Source organism: Gossypium arboreum, chromosome 11, assembly GCF_025698485.1.
Source record: "Gossypium arboreum isolate Shixiya-1 chromosome 11, ASM2569848v2, whole genome shotgun sequence".
In the NCBI taxonomy this organism is placed as follows: Eukaryota; Viridiplantae; Streptophyta; class Magnoliopsida; order Malvales; family Malvaceae; genus Gossypium; species Gossypium arboreum.
In genome coordinates this window covers 65,330,133-65,346,564 of record NC_069080.1, presented here as the reverse complement: position 1 = coordinate 65,346,564, position 16,432 = coordinate 65,330,133, and the positions used below count along the sequence as shown (strand labels likewise).

Here is a 16,432-nt window from a genome sequence, read left to right as displayed (position 1 = left end):
TTTGAAGTTTTTAGAATTAGGATCAAAATGAGAATATTTATAAATTTTAAAGGTTAATTTTTTAAAATTATGACTGAATTACTAATATATAAAAATTTAAAAGTTATATTTGTTATTATACTAATTTTTAACTGTCATATCAACTTTTCGTTAAAATGAGTGATTAAAATATTTTAAAAATATAATATTAATGTTTAAATTGTAAATTTTTTATTTTGGGTGCCTTAAAATGAATTTTTTTATAATTGACTGTATATATAGTTTGCCCTTTAATATGGTTAGGTGGTTCAGATTTCGTTTTATACCCAAACAAGTTTCTCAATTTATTATTAATTAATTTCAGTTTAAATCGTTTGAAAGGGAGTGGGTAAGGTACAAGGTGATAAGCGAGGAGAGATGGAGTTGTTGGCCAACCAGCATACCCGGAATTGGGTCAATTCCCGACTTCACTTCCACTGTTTGCTCCCACTAGCATCCTTCCACCTACCCATCTCTCTCCTTTCTCCTTTCATCGCCATTGATTGATGTAAATTTCAAGCCTTCAAATTCCACCTTATTACTTTAAACCAACCATACCTCACTTTCCAACATTAAGGGAGATAAAATAATAAACTATTAAGCCCACTTGTTCTCCCACCAACCCCCATCCCCTTATTTTTCCTGGACTAATTTTGAGTTTGTTTTTATTTATTTCACTGAGGAACCTCCTCCTCTTGCCCAAAATTTGTTTTCTCTTCAATCTTCGTACAAATGGCAGTTTCTCTTCATAACTCAACAGGAATTTCCGGTGTTGGCTTCGACTCCCAATTTTTGGGATCACATTCTGCTTCCAAGGCCTCCGTTTCCGTGTCTTTCCATTCCTCTCTTACTAATCTTTCCTTAAAGTAAGTTCCTTTTTCCGGCATCTTAATGTTTCTAGCATTTTTTTTTTAAATTCTAGGGGGAGCAATTTTGGGTTGTGATTGCATTTAACATATAATCTGTCTATTCAGTTCATTGAAGAAAATGCAGAAATTTGATTCTGGATCATCAGTTGAATCACTGATGCATTTGCAGATTTTACTTGACACTGCCTCAATGTTAGCTTCTTTGCTTCTTTTGCAGATTTTAGTTTATCCTTAGCAATCTGCAGAGACACTAATTTGTTGGTCAAATCAATTTTCGTTTATTCTGTTTTGATATCATCCGCTGTATAAGAGAACATGGAATATTGAAATAAAGAAACATATGTTATTAAATATTTTCTACGAGATTGCTATGGAAGTGGTTTCATGAGTATTGTCTTTTTTTTTTTTTAATGGAAGTGTAAAGAGAAACATCTTTATTCTTAGTTTATTCCATTCCTTAAGCTGATTCATTGAAGTTGCAGAACCATTTTAATTTAAGAAACTTCCCTTTGTGGCACTATCTATAAACTTGAAGATTAAACAAGGAAAACATTTTGTGCTGGCATTTTTTTGTTTGTGTGAGAATTAAAGAAAAGTTGTCTCAAAAGTCTTAATTATTTCCCAAAGGGAGAAGGGAGCACTGGATATATTAGAGAATTTCATTGTCTGGTTGTATATACTTCTTGGCAGATCTGTTGAGACTTCTAAACAACATTCATATAGAATAACTGCAATGTCAAAGACAGAGAGTAGCAGCGACCAAGTGAAACTTGATATCTCTTTGAGCCCTAGAGTTAACTCTGTGAAGCCTTCAAAGACAGTGGCTATAACTGATCATGCAACTGCTCTTGCACAAGCTGGTGTCCCTGTTATTCGATTGGCTGCTGGAGAGCCTGATTTTGATACACCAGCCATCATAGCTGAGGTGCAATAATGTTTCTAGTCCATCTTGGATCCTTGTTTTCTCTGTTTTAAGTTTTGACATCTTTTAGTTTAGATTTTCTTCTTCCACTAATTAGTATTTTAATTTATTGTACTTCATTTTTTTTTTTGTTTCTGAAAGTAAGGCTGGGATAAATGCTATTCGTGAAGGTTACACAAGGTACACTCCCAATGCAGGTACTTTGGAACTTCGTACGGCAATTTGTCATAAGCTAAAAGGTAACTATATATGTTTTGCAAGTGATTTTTTGATGTAACAAGTGTAAATTTGATGTGCGTTTACCTTTGGATGAGGCATCGTTTCTCATTTTTTGATACTTTCTAGTACTTTTTACTTATTTCCTTTTAATTTATTTTAGAGGAGAATGGAATCTCTTATTCTTATGATCAAATTGTGGTCAGTAATGGTGCTAAACAGAGTATCCTTCAAGCAGTTCTTGCAGTTTGTTCTCCTGGGGATGAGGTACTGGTTTTTTTATTTGACAACCTTTACCATAAAACATTTTGGAATATGCTTTAAGAAATCCTCCTCCCCCTCTTTTGACTTAGTTGTGAAATTACTACTGTAGATGTGTTTCCTTTTTTCACATTTTCACTCAATTCTGAGCCATATTTACTTATTTTGCTTTCTTTCTCTTACATCTTTGATCAAATCACAGTTCATAGAGCTGGGGACTTTCTAGTGATGGCATATTTACCTTTGAATTGAGTGCATATTCTTTGGAAGCTGGAATCCTTTCCATTGATTCATTGTTCCTTCAGAACAAAAATTAAATGTGGACACGAATGCTGTGTATGACTTTTGTCCTATTAGTTGAGCATTTTGAGTAAGACAACTGATATTAGTTATGTTTGGGAACATGAACAGGGATTGCACATTTGAATTTCATTTGTTAGGTAAATTGTACTAGTACTTTCAATATGTACGAAGGGGTTACATTCAAATACTATAGTTTCAGATTGCATATTGAAGGGGTTACATTCAAATACCATAGTTTCAGATTGCATATTGAAGTGTGTTTGAAAACTATATTCTCATCAAAGAATACCAAAGGTGCCTTCTACTTTGCATCTTATTTCGCTTTTGTATATTGAATGCATCCTTAATAATATGAAGAATTAACCAAAATGAAATAACCTTTGAAGCTCATGTTTCCAAACTTAACCATTGTTAAAATTACAGTATGCTTTTACTACAACAAAAGCTTATGTTTGATGATCTGTTAAATTGATTGATTACAGTATCAAATCTGAAATAAGAGATTATTGGTTTACCACTTTGTAGTGAAAATCATAGACCAAATTTCTTCATCGATTATGCTATCAAGGTTTCAGTTACACCATACATGTTTAACTTCAAGTTGCTAGGTTACAAATTTAGGCAATAGAAATACGATATTATTTTGAAACGCTTGGGATGAAATAGATCAAGTATTACCCTAGCTTTGTCAATAAAGTGAGGATAGGAAACCACATACATTAAAATAACCTATATGTAAGAAAATAATATAAAATTTATAAATATTATAATATTTTCCTTCATGCCAGAACGATTATTTCCTGTCATGGTGTTAGATCTTTCTTCCAAATGTATGTCTGCGAGTAACCTTAATTAGTTACTCATAATCATGCTTCCAGCAAGTAGAGTGATAAGAGGTGACTTGATTATGAACACATAATTTATTTCAGGTAATAATTCCTGCTCCATATTGGGTGAGTTACCCGGAAATGGCAAGGCTGGCTGACGCAACACCTACTATTCTTCCGACACTCATCTGTGACAATTTTCTATTGGATCCAGAGGTCCTTGAGTCTAAAATCTCTGAAAAGTCAAGACTGTTGGTCCTATGCTCTCCATCAAATCCAACTGGATCTGTTTACCCTAAGAAACTGCTTGAAAAAATTGCAGAAATTGTAGCAAAGCATCCCAGGCTTCTGGTACTATTAATATAGACAGAAATCTCAGGCATGCTATGCTGATACTCAAACACTGAGCTTTTTTGTTATTGGCTTATTTAGGTGCTGTCTGATGAAATATATGAGCATATAATCTATGCACCGGCGACTCACACAAGCTTTGCATCATTGCCAGGCATGTGGGAGCGGACTCTAACAGTCAATGGCTTTTCCAAGGTAACTCAATTGCATTTAAAACTTGGTTAATTTTCTACTGAATTGATGAATTTTCCATGCTTAACATTGGTGTAGTTCCTTCTGTGTTCATTTTGAGGATTGACATTTTGAAGATGACATGTAGGCTTTTGCGATGACTGGTTGGCGACTTGGATACATTGCTGGACCTAAACACTTTGTTGCAGCATGTAATAAGATCCAGAGTCAGGTATGTTGCATTATACTTGTCATTTTCATTTTTGGTAAAGCAAACTACATCCTGCATGCATTAGTGCAACAAGTTACTGCCTTTGCTTATAATAAACCCTGAGAAGAACTTTATTGGAGATCTAGTGGATTTTGTTGCCAGTCTGATACATATAATGATCAGAAGATTTGTCATTTTTTCTTGGATTAGCTGTGTGGTATATTGGGGACTGTGGGATATAGATGCAGCCAATAATAATCTCTGACATGTACTGGTCAAGTATCTGAATATTGTGGTAAATTTCAATGTTGTTCACAAGAATAAACAATTAGGATTTAGTTGTCAATTTCCTTGGTAAGGCTTGTTGTATATCTTGGAACATGGCATGTGCACATTTATCTAAGATTTAAAAAGGTTACTGGATATGTTTAGTTTGAACCTCCTAATACTTCAATACTTGTTCAAGTTATTCAATGTTTCTACATTTTTATATTTTGCTCCTAGCTGCAGAAGAGTTTTGAGCCAAAGCTTATCTTACATGCCCTTAAAATTTTGTTCATTCACTTGATACTTTAGAGTTGAAGCTATGCAGCAGTTAATGCGGTTTTCAAAAAGACAATATAGGATGAACTTACTTGTTATTGTGATCGTGGACTTCAATAAAATACTGAACCATCTATTGACCAAATGCTAGGAAAGTATTTTTTAAGTTGACCGAGAAAGCAATGTGAATAAAGAGAACATTTGAGCCAAATTAGGTTGGGAGGTGGGCTAGAAATGTCCTCAAATTTCATGTGAATGAGATTTTCAGACTGTGCTTGAAAACTAAAATTGCTTTTGTATGGAGAGAGTAAAAATTTATGTCATTAATTAACATAACGATCATGTTTCACTTATCCTGGTTTGCAAGTGTTAAAAGGAAAGAAGAAAAAATGCCGAGTATGCTTGAGTTGATGGTGCTAGATGGGCACCTCTAAATATCTGTATATTGAGAAGAATTGTAATTACTGACCTCATAAAGTATAAGGCAATGGAATACAAATAGATCAATTAGTGCCAATACGTTGATATATCTATTAGTGTACTTATATGCGCATCAATTCATTAATTAAATGTGTGGTTTCAGTAGTTTAATTGATATGTGGAAAACTAAACCTTAATGCGGTTTATGTTTCTCAGTCCACTTCAGGAGCTAGTAGTATAGCACAAAAAGCAGGAGTTGCCGCATTAGGCTTGGGCTATGCTGGTGGGGAAGCAATTTCCACCATGGTGAAAGCATTCAGGGAACGGCGAGATTTCTTGGTTAAGAGCTTTGGGGAATTGGAAGGTGTTAAGATATCAGAACCTCAGGTACCGCTATTGGCGCAGAGTCTCTTATTACCAAAAGAAAAAAGAAACCTCATTTATGTACTTCTCAGTTTGTTCAGTGTTAGATATTTAGCTCTTCAATTAACATGTTTCTTGCTTGCACGACTTCTGGTTTGCAGGGAGCTTTCTATCTATTCATTGATTTCAGCTCCTACTACGGAATAGAAGCTGAGGGCTTTGGCAAAATCAAAAATTCGGAGTCACTTTGTCGATACTTCCTGGACAAAGCTCAGGTATGTTTTGTTGAATGCTGTTTCAGGACTCTTTTTTCTTTTTGAAGTGATTAAGAAGGGCTCGGCTGTTTTTCATGGACATTATTGGGAACTGATTGAATAATACCGTGATTAATGTTGAAGATGAAATAATCAAAGACTGCTGCAAATTATTGACAGGTTGCACTAGTCCCTGGAGATGCATTTGGGGATGATAGCTGCATTCGGATATCATATGCAGCATCCCTCACCACCTTACAAGCTGCTTTTGAGAGAATTAAGAAAGCACTCATCTCCCTCAGGCCTGCTGTTCCTGTTTAACACATGAATTATATATCATTTAGCATGTTGTAATTGTTGGTTGTATTTTGTTTTGGGATTTGAATTTTTTATGTTTTAATAAGCTTTTTTTTAATAAACTCTGGTTTTTCTCGGTTCTCTTCCATAATTGTCATACTTGTATCGCTCCTGAGATGAGAATGTTCCCAAAGGAATATTTCATTGTAGGCTAACTAGATGTAGTGCTCCAAGGAATGAATTCACTAGCTAGTTAGATGGTACAGAATTAAGGAGAAGCAAGCCTACCCTTTCCCTTTATGGCAATATTAATAATATTGCTGCCCAACTTGAATATTCTAGCATAGCCTGAAACTGTTGACTTTAGCTTTAAAACCATTAATCTCTAATGTCAAGAATTCTCTTCTTCCATCCATGCATTTCCTCCATTACGATGTCAATAAACTTTACCAAGAACCTTGAACCCAAAACTTGAAATGGTGGCTTTGATACAATGGCAACAAGGGTCAGCAGAATTTTTTTTTTTTACTTAGAAACTACAGTAGTACACAAAGGTTTTGGGTATTGGAGTTTGGAACAATTGTAGTGTGTCCAATGAAGCTAGTAGAGGTGGGACTGGCCTAAGGACTGGTCTGCTGTTGCAAAAGCCCCTGATTTCGATCTAGTTGCTGACAAAATAATATTCAGGCTTTTGAATGGAAGGGTTTGGGCAGGCCATAACATTCAGAGATTCAATTGTGTGCGTATTAAGGAGGCCTTTGCTGCCATCATTGATTCTTTGGTTTGATTCCTTCTTGTTGAGGCTATTTTTATACATAACAACACCTTTAGTAGACCCTCATAATTTTAATTCCTTTGAGGTTGACATTGAAGACTACGTTTCCATTCTTGAATTTGAGTAACATAGATCGAAAATTCTGACATGTAATGTTCACAAATTTTGGGCTAATCAAGTTACACTTGATGCAGATGGCAAGCTTAGCTACTTTGGGCTTGGGCTACGCAAGCGGAGGTATGAGAATATTCTTATGTGTTAGATACCTGAATCCCTGTGGGAGGAACATGTTGAACACATGCAACAGTTACTTCCATTAATTTTTAATTATGTAGACAGTAGATTCATAAAATAACTTAGTGGTTATTATGATAGGAATCAAGCCCTCCTAGCATATTAACAGTAGTTGGCAAAGCTCCCCCAAATTCTATTGGATATCAGAGGACATTACCCTATACAAGGCCAAGTTTAGTTAATGTTAATTTGTGGTAATTTATTTAAGCGAATGGTAACTAATTAATAAGGAATATACGAAAAACTACAGATGATGGAAAGAGTGGAAAATGTAAAGGCAAAGGAAGGCAGCCTCTAAAACAACTTGCTCAACATTCTGATTCACTGACGTGCAATGATTAGGAGCTTAGCCATTGTGTCGCATTTATTGTTTCTACTCGCATAGCAAGTGTTATTTCGTTCAAGCTGATTTTTTTTTTAATTTTCTATAATTTATTGTAAAATATAATAATTATTAGGGCAAATTACTAATAAAAGTCTCGTTTTTTTAAATTTACCGAAATGGGCAAGGTCAGAAATTATTAATTGAAATGGGCCAGTTTTTACAAAACGCGTCCACGTCGGTAGCGTTGTCGGGAAAAAGAGAACGCTTCCTCAAGGAAGCTTTGCCACGTGACGAAAACACTTCATTAGGGCGCTTTCATTCACGAGGCAAAGCGCTTCCTTGAGGAAGCGTTTTCCCCGTGTTTGAACAGTAGCAACGGCTACTTTTTTACCGTTGGTAACCCCCCAACGGTCCAAAAAAAAACTATAAAACCCTCACCCCTTTCATTTTTTTCACACTTAAATCCTTTCAATCTTCAATCTTTCAATATTCTCTCAAATTCCTCTCAAATCTCTCAAATTTCTCTTAAATTCCTCTCAAAACTCTCGTTATTTTTTTCCAAAAAGCTCTAATTTTATTTTTCTAGATTTATTTTTTAAAATAAAAAAATTTGATCGTGTTAGCAATAGCCGGAGAATTAATTCACTTCGATGATAAACACATATCCGTTGAACAAATGCAAAAATGGTAAGTGTTAAATTTAATATTTAAATATTATTTAAGATTTCTGTAATTTATGCAAATTTAAATAAATTTTATTTTATTATTTCTTATAAAAGTCTGTAGATCGGATATTGCAATGCAATATCCGTAACATGACTGGTTCTCCATCACCGTTGATAGAGGATTACCTACGGGAAGCTGGTTTTTGGCATGTGGCGATGATAGGCTGGGGGTGCAAGTTGGACCCGAAACTTATTAGTGCGTTGATAGAAAGGTGGAGACCCGAGACGCACTCAGACATTTCATCTTCCATGTGGAGAGTGCACTATCACTTTGGAAGCCGTGCATTTGCAATTAGGATTGCCGGTGGACGGGGACGCAGTCACTGGGTCCGTTCATTCTACTGATTGGGGAGTGGTATGCTACGAGCTTTTGGGTGCTATTCCGGACAATATTAACGGAGGTCGGATCGAGATGGGCTGGTTACGAGACACATTTCCGGAGCCGGATGATGATTCTATCGAGCTAGAAAAAATTTGATATGCTCGAGCATACATTCTTCAAATAATTGGAGGTTATCTGATGCCGGACTTGTCATGAAACCTTGTACATCTGAGATGGCTGCTGAAACTCGTTGATTTTAGAGCAGCTGGTGAATTTAGTTGGGGGTCTGCCGTGTTGGCAACACTGTACCGGGAGATGTGCGGGGCTACGCAACCGAATAAAGCGAAAATCGGAGGTTGCCTATCACTACTGCAATCATGGGCACGGTTTCGCTTTCTATTTTTACGTCCTCGAGTGGACCACCCATATACATTCCCACTCATAACGAGGTAAATTTTATATTAGATTTTACAATTATTACGTAGATTTAAAATATAATCGTATGCTAAAAATTTATTTAATTAGGTGGAACCATTTGGCAAGTTATGCTCGATTACCTACCTGTCTTGAATATATACGGCTTCTATTAGATCAACGATCGGAAGCACAAGTAAGTATTAAAAATATATATATACATACATAATAAAATAGTGGATTCATATTTAGTATTTAGTATTTAGTATTTAGTATTTTTTATTTAACTAATATTTCCATCATTTTTATATAGTTTCAATGGACACTATACGAGGATCCGGCAATTCGGGCAGTAATTCCAGATGAATACTTGCAAAATCCGAACGTTTGGCACGTGAAGGTCCCATTGGTCAAATTTGCTATTGTGGAGATGCACCAATCAGACAGAGTATTACGACAATTTGGATTCCGACAACCGATTCCTGTGGCACCTGAGGTGTTGGATGATCATCACAAAATCGACTTACGGCAATTGCATACAGATTGGCCGAGATTCTGGTCACACTATATCCAAATATGGGAAGATCGGTATGATTATATACCTACTCGGGAATCGATCATTGTTCCAGAGTTGGCATACGTGCCGGAATACATGCCATGGTTTAGGATCCATGGCAAGCCATATTTACTGTCAGAAAAGGAGAGGCAGCGGCAATTGCGTGTCCAAAGGGAACGACGTGGCCCTTTAAATCCTAGAAGAAGGGACGACGACACAGGCCCATCAACAGCGCCCACACAATCACCTGGCCCAGCAACAGGACCTACACAGTCATTGGGCCTAACAGTTCAACCGTCGACACCCACAGCACAGCCTCTTCAGATGATGTCAGGTACGTATTCTAGCCCTTTTATGTATCCTAGCCTTTATATGTTTCCTTTTTCTAGTCCTATGGTAGGTTGGAATGCATGGCCCAGTTCATCTCCATTTTCGATTACTCCGAGTGGACCGCTGATCTATAGGCAGCCGTCGCACGAGGGATTGCAGGAGGGGCGGTCGGGGAGCTCTTCTTTTTAGCAATCCCTATCACCTTATGGGTTTCAAACACTTCCGCCATTAATGATGCAAACACCTCCACAGTCACTATTCTATCAAGGCGGGTCATCCTCCCAACACCCACAACCAGAATCCTCGTCGGAGCAAGCACAACCCCCGCCAGAAGCTGGACAAAGGAGGAATCCAACGCGTAACCGTCGACAACCTCCATGTGGCACTGAATCCGACCGGCACGGACATTGATTTTTATTTTAATATATTTGTACAAACATTTTGAATCTTTTTATATTATTTCATGTAATTAGATAAAAGGTTGTTTTAAATAAAGTAATTGTAATTTACTTTTATATTTTTTAATAAAATGGAAATTATCTTAAATAAGGCAACATTTTGAATATTTTATATTATTTCATGTAATTAGATAAAAGGTTGTTTTAAATAAAGTAATTATAATTTATTTTATATTTTTAATAAAATGGAAATTATTTTAAATAAGGCAATATTTTGAATATTTTATATTATTTCATGTAATTAGATAAAAGGTTGTCTTAAATAAAGTAATTGTAATTTACTTTTATATTTTTAATAAAATGGAAATTATTTTAAATAAGGCAACATTTTGAATATTTTTATATTATTTCATGTAATTAGATAAAAGGTTGTTTTAAATAAAGTAATTGTAATTTACTTTTATATTTTTAATAAAATGGAAATTATTTTAAATAAGGCAACATTTTGAATATTTTTATATTATTTCATGTGATAATATAAAAGTTGTTTTAAATAAAGTAATTATAATTTACTTTTATATTTTTAATAAAATGAAAATTATTTTAAATAAAGCAATATTTTGAATATTTTATATTATTTCATGTGATAATATAAAAGTTGTTTTAAATAAAGTAATTATAATTTACTTTTATATTTTTAATAAAATGAAAATTATTTTAAATAAAACAATATTTTGAATATTTTTATATTATTTCATGTAATAAAATATAAATAATACAACATATTGACAATTACAACAACTATCAACTATTGCGATTTGGACATGATCTACTTATATGGCACGGGTTCCTACACCATCCACATAACTTCGTTGATTGGTTGTTTCTGATATCCATATTGTTGCGTATTCTAGTCGAGCAAGGTCGACCCTTTGGTTTACGCCGCAACTCTCTATCCGTAATGACTAAAGCGAGCAAGCGATACAGAGGGCCACTTACGCTCATCTGGGACTGGTGGGAATATGTGTCTCCACACGTTGTACATGTATTCCAATTTGTACACGTCGTCGACATAGCTCATAGGATCCAGACGAAGATTTTGACAAGCTGCAATTACATGAGCGCATGGATAACGAAGTGCGTCAAACCTCCCACAATCGCAAGTCCTATTTCTTAAGTGTACACGATATTGCCCGCCAGTAATACCTTGGTGTGGTTTGTCAAACTCTGTCACACGAAACCATAAGTTGTCTCAATCGTGACACACTATGTGCATAGTGTTTGCCCGTGCCTTCGCCTTGTTAATTTCTTGCAATACCTTTGCGCACCATACATGGCCTCCCTGCATTTGGCCTGTATAACTCGTTGCTCGTTTCGAAAATAGTGCCGCTAAACGAAAATATGTCTCTCGCACAATTGATGTTATCGATAAATGAAGTGTTCCTTTCAGAACGAAATTTATACATTCGGCCAGGTTTGAGGTCATGTGACCATATCGTAAGCCGCTGTCGTATGCTTGTGTCCACTGTTCGAAAGGTATATTACATAGTTAGTTATGGCCCTGTTCGTTAACTGAATGGAAAACTGCCAACATCTCATGAAAACGGTCCTTACTTATCTCATAGCCTGCCAATATAAGTTGATAGCGAAAATTACATACCACTTTTCCATTTAAAATAAATTCAATATTCCAAATGAAATTATATTAATAGAGATAAAGTTAAATACCCATGTTGGCCACTTGCCGTCATTCACCTTTAGGTGGATATTGCCTATAGTAGTTGGAAGCAATGTGCCTTAGGCAGTACCGATGGTGTGTGCGATGCCATAGGCTTCCCTGTAGCTCAATTGCAGCTAGTATCTCGGTGCCTCGATCCGATATAACGCATATATCAGGTTGGGGGCAAAAATGCATCCTTAACCTAGAAAGAAAGAAATCCCAGTCATCAGCTGACTCCCCCGGTGTTATTGCAAACGCAATTGGAAGGATTCTTCTACTACCATCCTGTGCGACTGCTAGCAATAGCCGATGGGTATATCTACCGTACATAAAGGTACCGTCAATTTGTACCAATGGCTTACAATATGCAAATGCGTCTCGGCATTGCTTAAAGCTCCAGAAGAGACGCTTAAATACTTGGCATCCACGGAGCAATCGGTCGTTGTAGTATGCAGGTTCTGTTTGAAGGTTTGTTATGCAACCTAGGATGTATCTCTCTAGCACTTGACACCACTGCCATATTTCATTATATGAAGTGTCCCACCCACTATGCATCTTCTCCAAAGCCTTCTGCTTAGCTATCCAATCCTTGCGGTAAGAGGGCGTGTACCCCATTTGGTTATGAATATTGGCAATTAAGACTGGCACTAAAGTCCTAGGATTTGCCTTCACCGTGGGTAGTATTAAGCTAGCTAACATAGCTTAATCCATCTTGGGATGATCTTGTGAAATACCTGTCAACGAAGTACGTTAAATAATGTAACATTACATAACAACAGTATTATTCAAAAACCTTAAATACTGTACCTGCAGCACATGTATGTGGACCTTTATACTTTTTTATCTCCCACAACCCTGTCTTTTTCCTCAACGAGGCGTAGATTTTCTATGAACAACTTCTGTCTTGCACTGCACACTTCGCCTCAAATTTATCGGATTTAGATTTAACCACGTGGTAGTTAACATCGTTATTGATGCTATGTTGTTTCAATGCACCAAGAAAACTATCCTTATTGGAAAACTCCTTACCAAATTCAAATTCACTCGAATCCAATAACGAACTTGTATGATCACGTGTTCTGTGTGGTAGATATGGAAACTCCAATGTATCATCTGCAGATAGATCAACATTATGCATGTGGGATGGAGGCGAGTATGCCCTGAATCGTAGATCTTCTTCTTCTTCATCTGAACCCCCTTCAACATCTTCAGGTTCAGTTGGAATAGGCTCCGATTCAGAAAATAATCCAACTTTTGTATCATCGCGGCCGGGCTCTCGAGGTGGATCCACATCGGACTCATCATCTGCGACGTATGAGGTTCTCTTACCAGTGGACGTCATGGGAAGTACATCATCCCTTCTTCTGAGCGTTTCATAACGTCCCCAATTGGATGTAGATTGCCAAGCACTATTAGTTGATGTCGTTCCCCAGTACGTATTTCTAGCATCAAACATCGACCCACCTAGGTGCATGTCCCATCCACTAACAGAGTGCCGTGCAGGGGTTGTGTATTCCATACTACTACCAAAAACTGGCGATTCCGTGTTATGTAACCCACTAACGGAGTGTCGGGCAGGGGTCGTGTATTCCTCTCGAACAGCAGCCGTAAATGTATTATTTAGCGATGCAAATTGTACATATAACTCAATATATGGTGCTCTACTAGCAAGATGAGTCTGCACCATTGCCTCTAAGCTACGAGCACATTTGATGTCGAACGAGTCATATGTTACTGGATCAATAGAAGCACAAAATCGATACCTAATAGACAACACTTTCATTGGCGTCATTTCGAATATTTTACGCTTAATCTTTTTACGAAGTTCTGTCAAATCTATGTTCTGGTTAAAAACCAATCGTATTGTATTCTCCAAAAAAAAACAACACCATTCTCGGTGTGACGAACCTCACCATCATAGTAAATAACAACACTAATGCGTTCACTCATCTTTAATTTTTATCCTTCTTAGCCTCTCTATTTTTTTTTTGCTGTAAGTTATGCAACCTGAGAACAAAATTTGGCTCATTTATAGCCCAAGTTATTTCAGAAACCACTGTAGCAAAAGAGCGTCCACGTGGGAGCTTCTTTCAGTACTTTTGCTGAAAATGCATCCTACTTGAAGCGTTTTTGACACTATTTATGTAGACACGTCTTCTCAAAATTATTTTTTCAGAGACCACTGTAGCAAAAGAGCATCCAAGTGGGAGCTTCTTCCAGTAATTTTGCTGAAAATGCATCCTGCTTGAAGCGTTTTTACCACTATTTGCGCAGACACGTTTTCTCAAAATTATTTTTTCAGAGACTATTATAGAAAAAGAGCATCCACGTGGAAGCTTCTTTCAGTACTTTTGCTGACAATGCATCCTGCTTGAAGCATTTTTTACACTATTTGCACAGACACGTCTTCTAAAAATTATTTTTTCAGATACTATTGTAGCAAAAGAGCGTCCACGTGGGAGCTTCTTTCAGTACTTTTGCTGATAATGCATCCTGCTTGAAGCGTTTTTGACACTATTTGCGCAGACACGTCTTCTCAAATTTATTTTTTTAGAGACTACTGTAGCAAAAGAGCGTCCACGTAGAAGCTTTTTTAGATTAACAAATAATTTAATTAAGTTACCCTAAACCCCAAACTCTAATTTATTTGATTTTTTTCTTAAATACTCTAAAACCCTAAACCCTAAACCCTAAAATCCTAATCTAATTTTTTTTAAAATTTATAATTAATTTACTCAAGTAACCTAAACCCTAATTTATTTGATTTTTCCTTAAAACCATAAACACTAAACCATAATCTAATTTTTAAAATTAGTAATTAATTTAATTAACAAACACCAAACCTTAATTTATTTAATTTTTTCCTTAAAACCCTAAAATTTAAAACCTAAAATTCTCAAAACCCTAACCTTAATTGCAAAAACCTAATAAAACACGGGAAAACGCTTCCTCAAGGAAGCGCTTTGCCACGTGATGAAAGCGCCTCAAGGAAGCGTTTTCATCGACGCAAAGCGCCTTGAGGAAGCGCTTCCTACTTTTTCCCCGACAACGCCACGACGTGGACGCGTTTTGTAAAACCGCCCATTAGGTTAATAATTTCTGACCTGGCTTATTTCGGGAAATTTAAAAAAATGGGGCTTTTATTGGTAATTTGCCCTAATTATTATAATTATAATTATTATTAACAATTCTTTTTAATGATTTTTAAAAGAACTTATGACACTATGATATTTTATTTATAATTTTTGATATTATATTGTAATATTCGTATAGAGAAAATTAAAACCATTCTTAAATCTATAGATTTTTATAGTATTTAATTAAATAAAAGTTAATAAAAAATATATTTTTATATATATTAACGGTTAGAAAATTATTAAATGACCAGAATTTTATAACAGAGTTATATAGGTAATCTACTTTTATTTATTTGAAAATAAAATAAAACCCATTCTCTTTAGTATTTGAACATGGGTGCACAAGATGTTAAGATCTCAACTTCCCAACGTAACCAAAATCTAATGGGTAGTTTACTTACCTTGAATGAACTTAGTTTCGATTCAATAAACTATTTCCCCAAAAGTTTGGTTTAATTAATGATTAAATATTTTAAAATCTTGGTTAGTTACTTCCCCTATTAATCGAATCTAGAGTTGTAATCAAGATGAGTGGCAAATTCGAGCTCAACTAAAAACTTAAGATTTAAACTTAATCGAATATCAATTTTTAGGTTTAAGATATAAGTAAGTTATTTGTATTCGAGCTCAATTAGATCGTTTATTAATTTTTTCATTTAAACTCAAACTTGAATTTATCTAAACTTTTTAAAATTTTATATTAAATTTCAACTAAGTGACTTTTGCATATAAAAATTTGATTGTTAGGTAATATTTGATAAGGTATCCATGAAAAATGATTTCTAACCGTCATTAAAAATTTGATTGTGTAAGTTAAATATTTTTGCATATAAAGATTTGATTGTATGTGATAGAGATATAGAATATTTGATATTTCAAAGTGACTTGTGGCAGTTATGGAGAGCAGTGCGAAATTAGTTTTGAAAATGTGTAAACTAAAGTTCAACATAGTCTATTTTAGAATTTTAGTGTGGTAAACAACGAGGGATTGGTATTACCGGTTGAAGTTAAGGTTTTGGATTCTTAGAGCATAGACGTTTGTCATGTGCGAGTCTAGTTCGGTGGATGGATTTTATATGAATTATTTAGATTCTTTATTCATTCGTGGGCTATAATAGTTTGATTTTACTTTGTAGTTGTTTGGATATGCATTTGTGTTTCTACTTGTGATTACATTGGATTTGTACTCATAAACTCTAAAAAAATAGTTTAATAAAAACTTATTTTATGATTTGGCCCTTGAAGTATATCCCTTTTTCCACTTTGGTATCTAAAATTTTTTTTAGTCTAATTTATACTTAAAGTATTCCTTGGTTATTGTTTTGGTCTAATTTTTTAACACTCTTTAAATTTTTTTTAGAAAATTAGGGCGATGCGTTTACCTGCGATTAGTGTAAAAATAATAGTAAT

The 16,432-nt window shown here is 35.2% G+C and overlaps 1 protein-coding gene across 1 annotated transcript; it reads left to right on the top strand.

Annotated features, from left to right (window-relative positions):
• The first annotated feature begins 280 nt into the window (after positions 1-280).
• LOC108467508 (bifunctional aspartate aminotransferase and glutamate/aspartate-prephenate aminotransferase-like) lies at positions 281-6,177 on the top strand. Its single transcript, XM_017768141.2, has 10 exons — positions 281-884; positions 1,578-1,812; positions 1,955-2,048; positions 2,189-2,292; positions 3,519-3,767; positions 3,849-3,962; positions 4,087-4,170; positions 5,329-5,499; positions 5,637-5,750; positions 5,910-6,177. Exons 1-10 carry the CDS (start codon positions 751-753, stop codon positions 6,048-6,050), a joined length of 1,440 nt encoding a protein of 479 aa, XP_017623630.1. The 5' UTR covers positions 281-750; the 3' UTR covers positions 6,051-6,177.
• Positions 6,178-16,432: the final 10,255 nt, after the last annotated feature.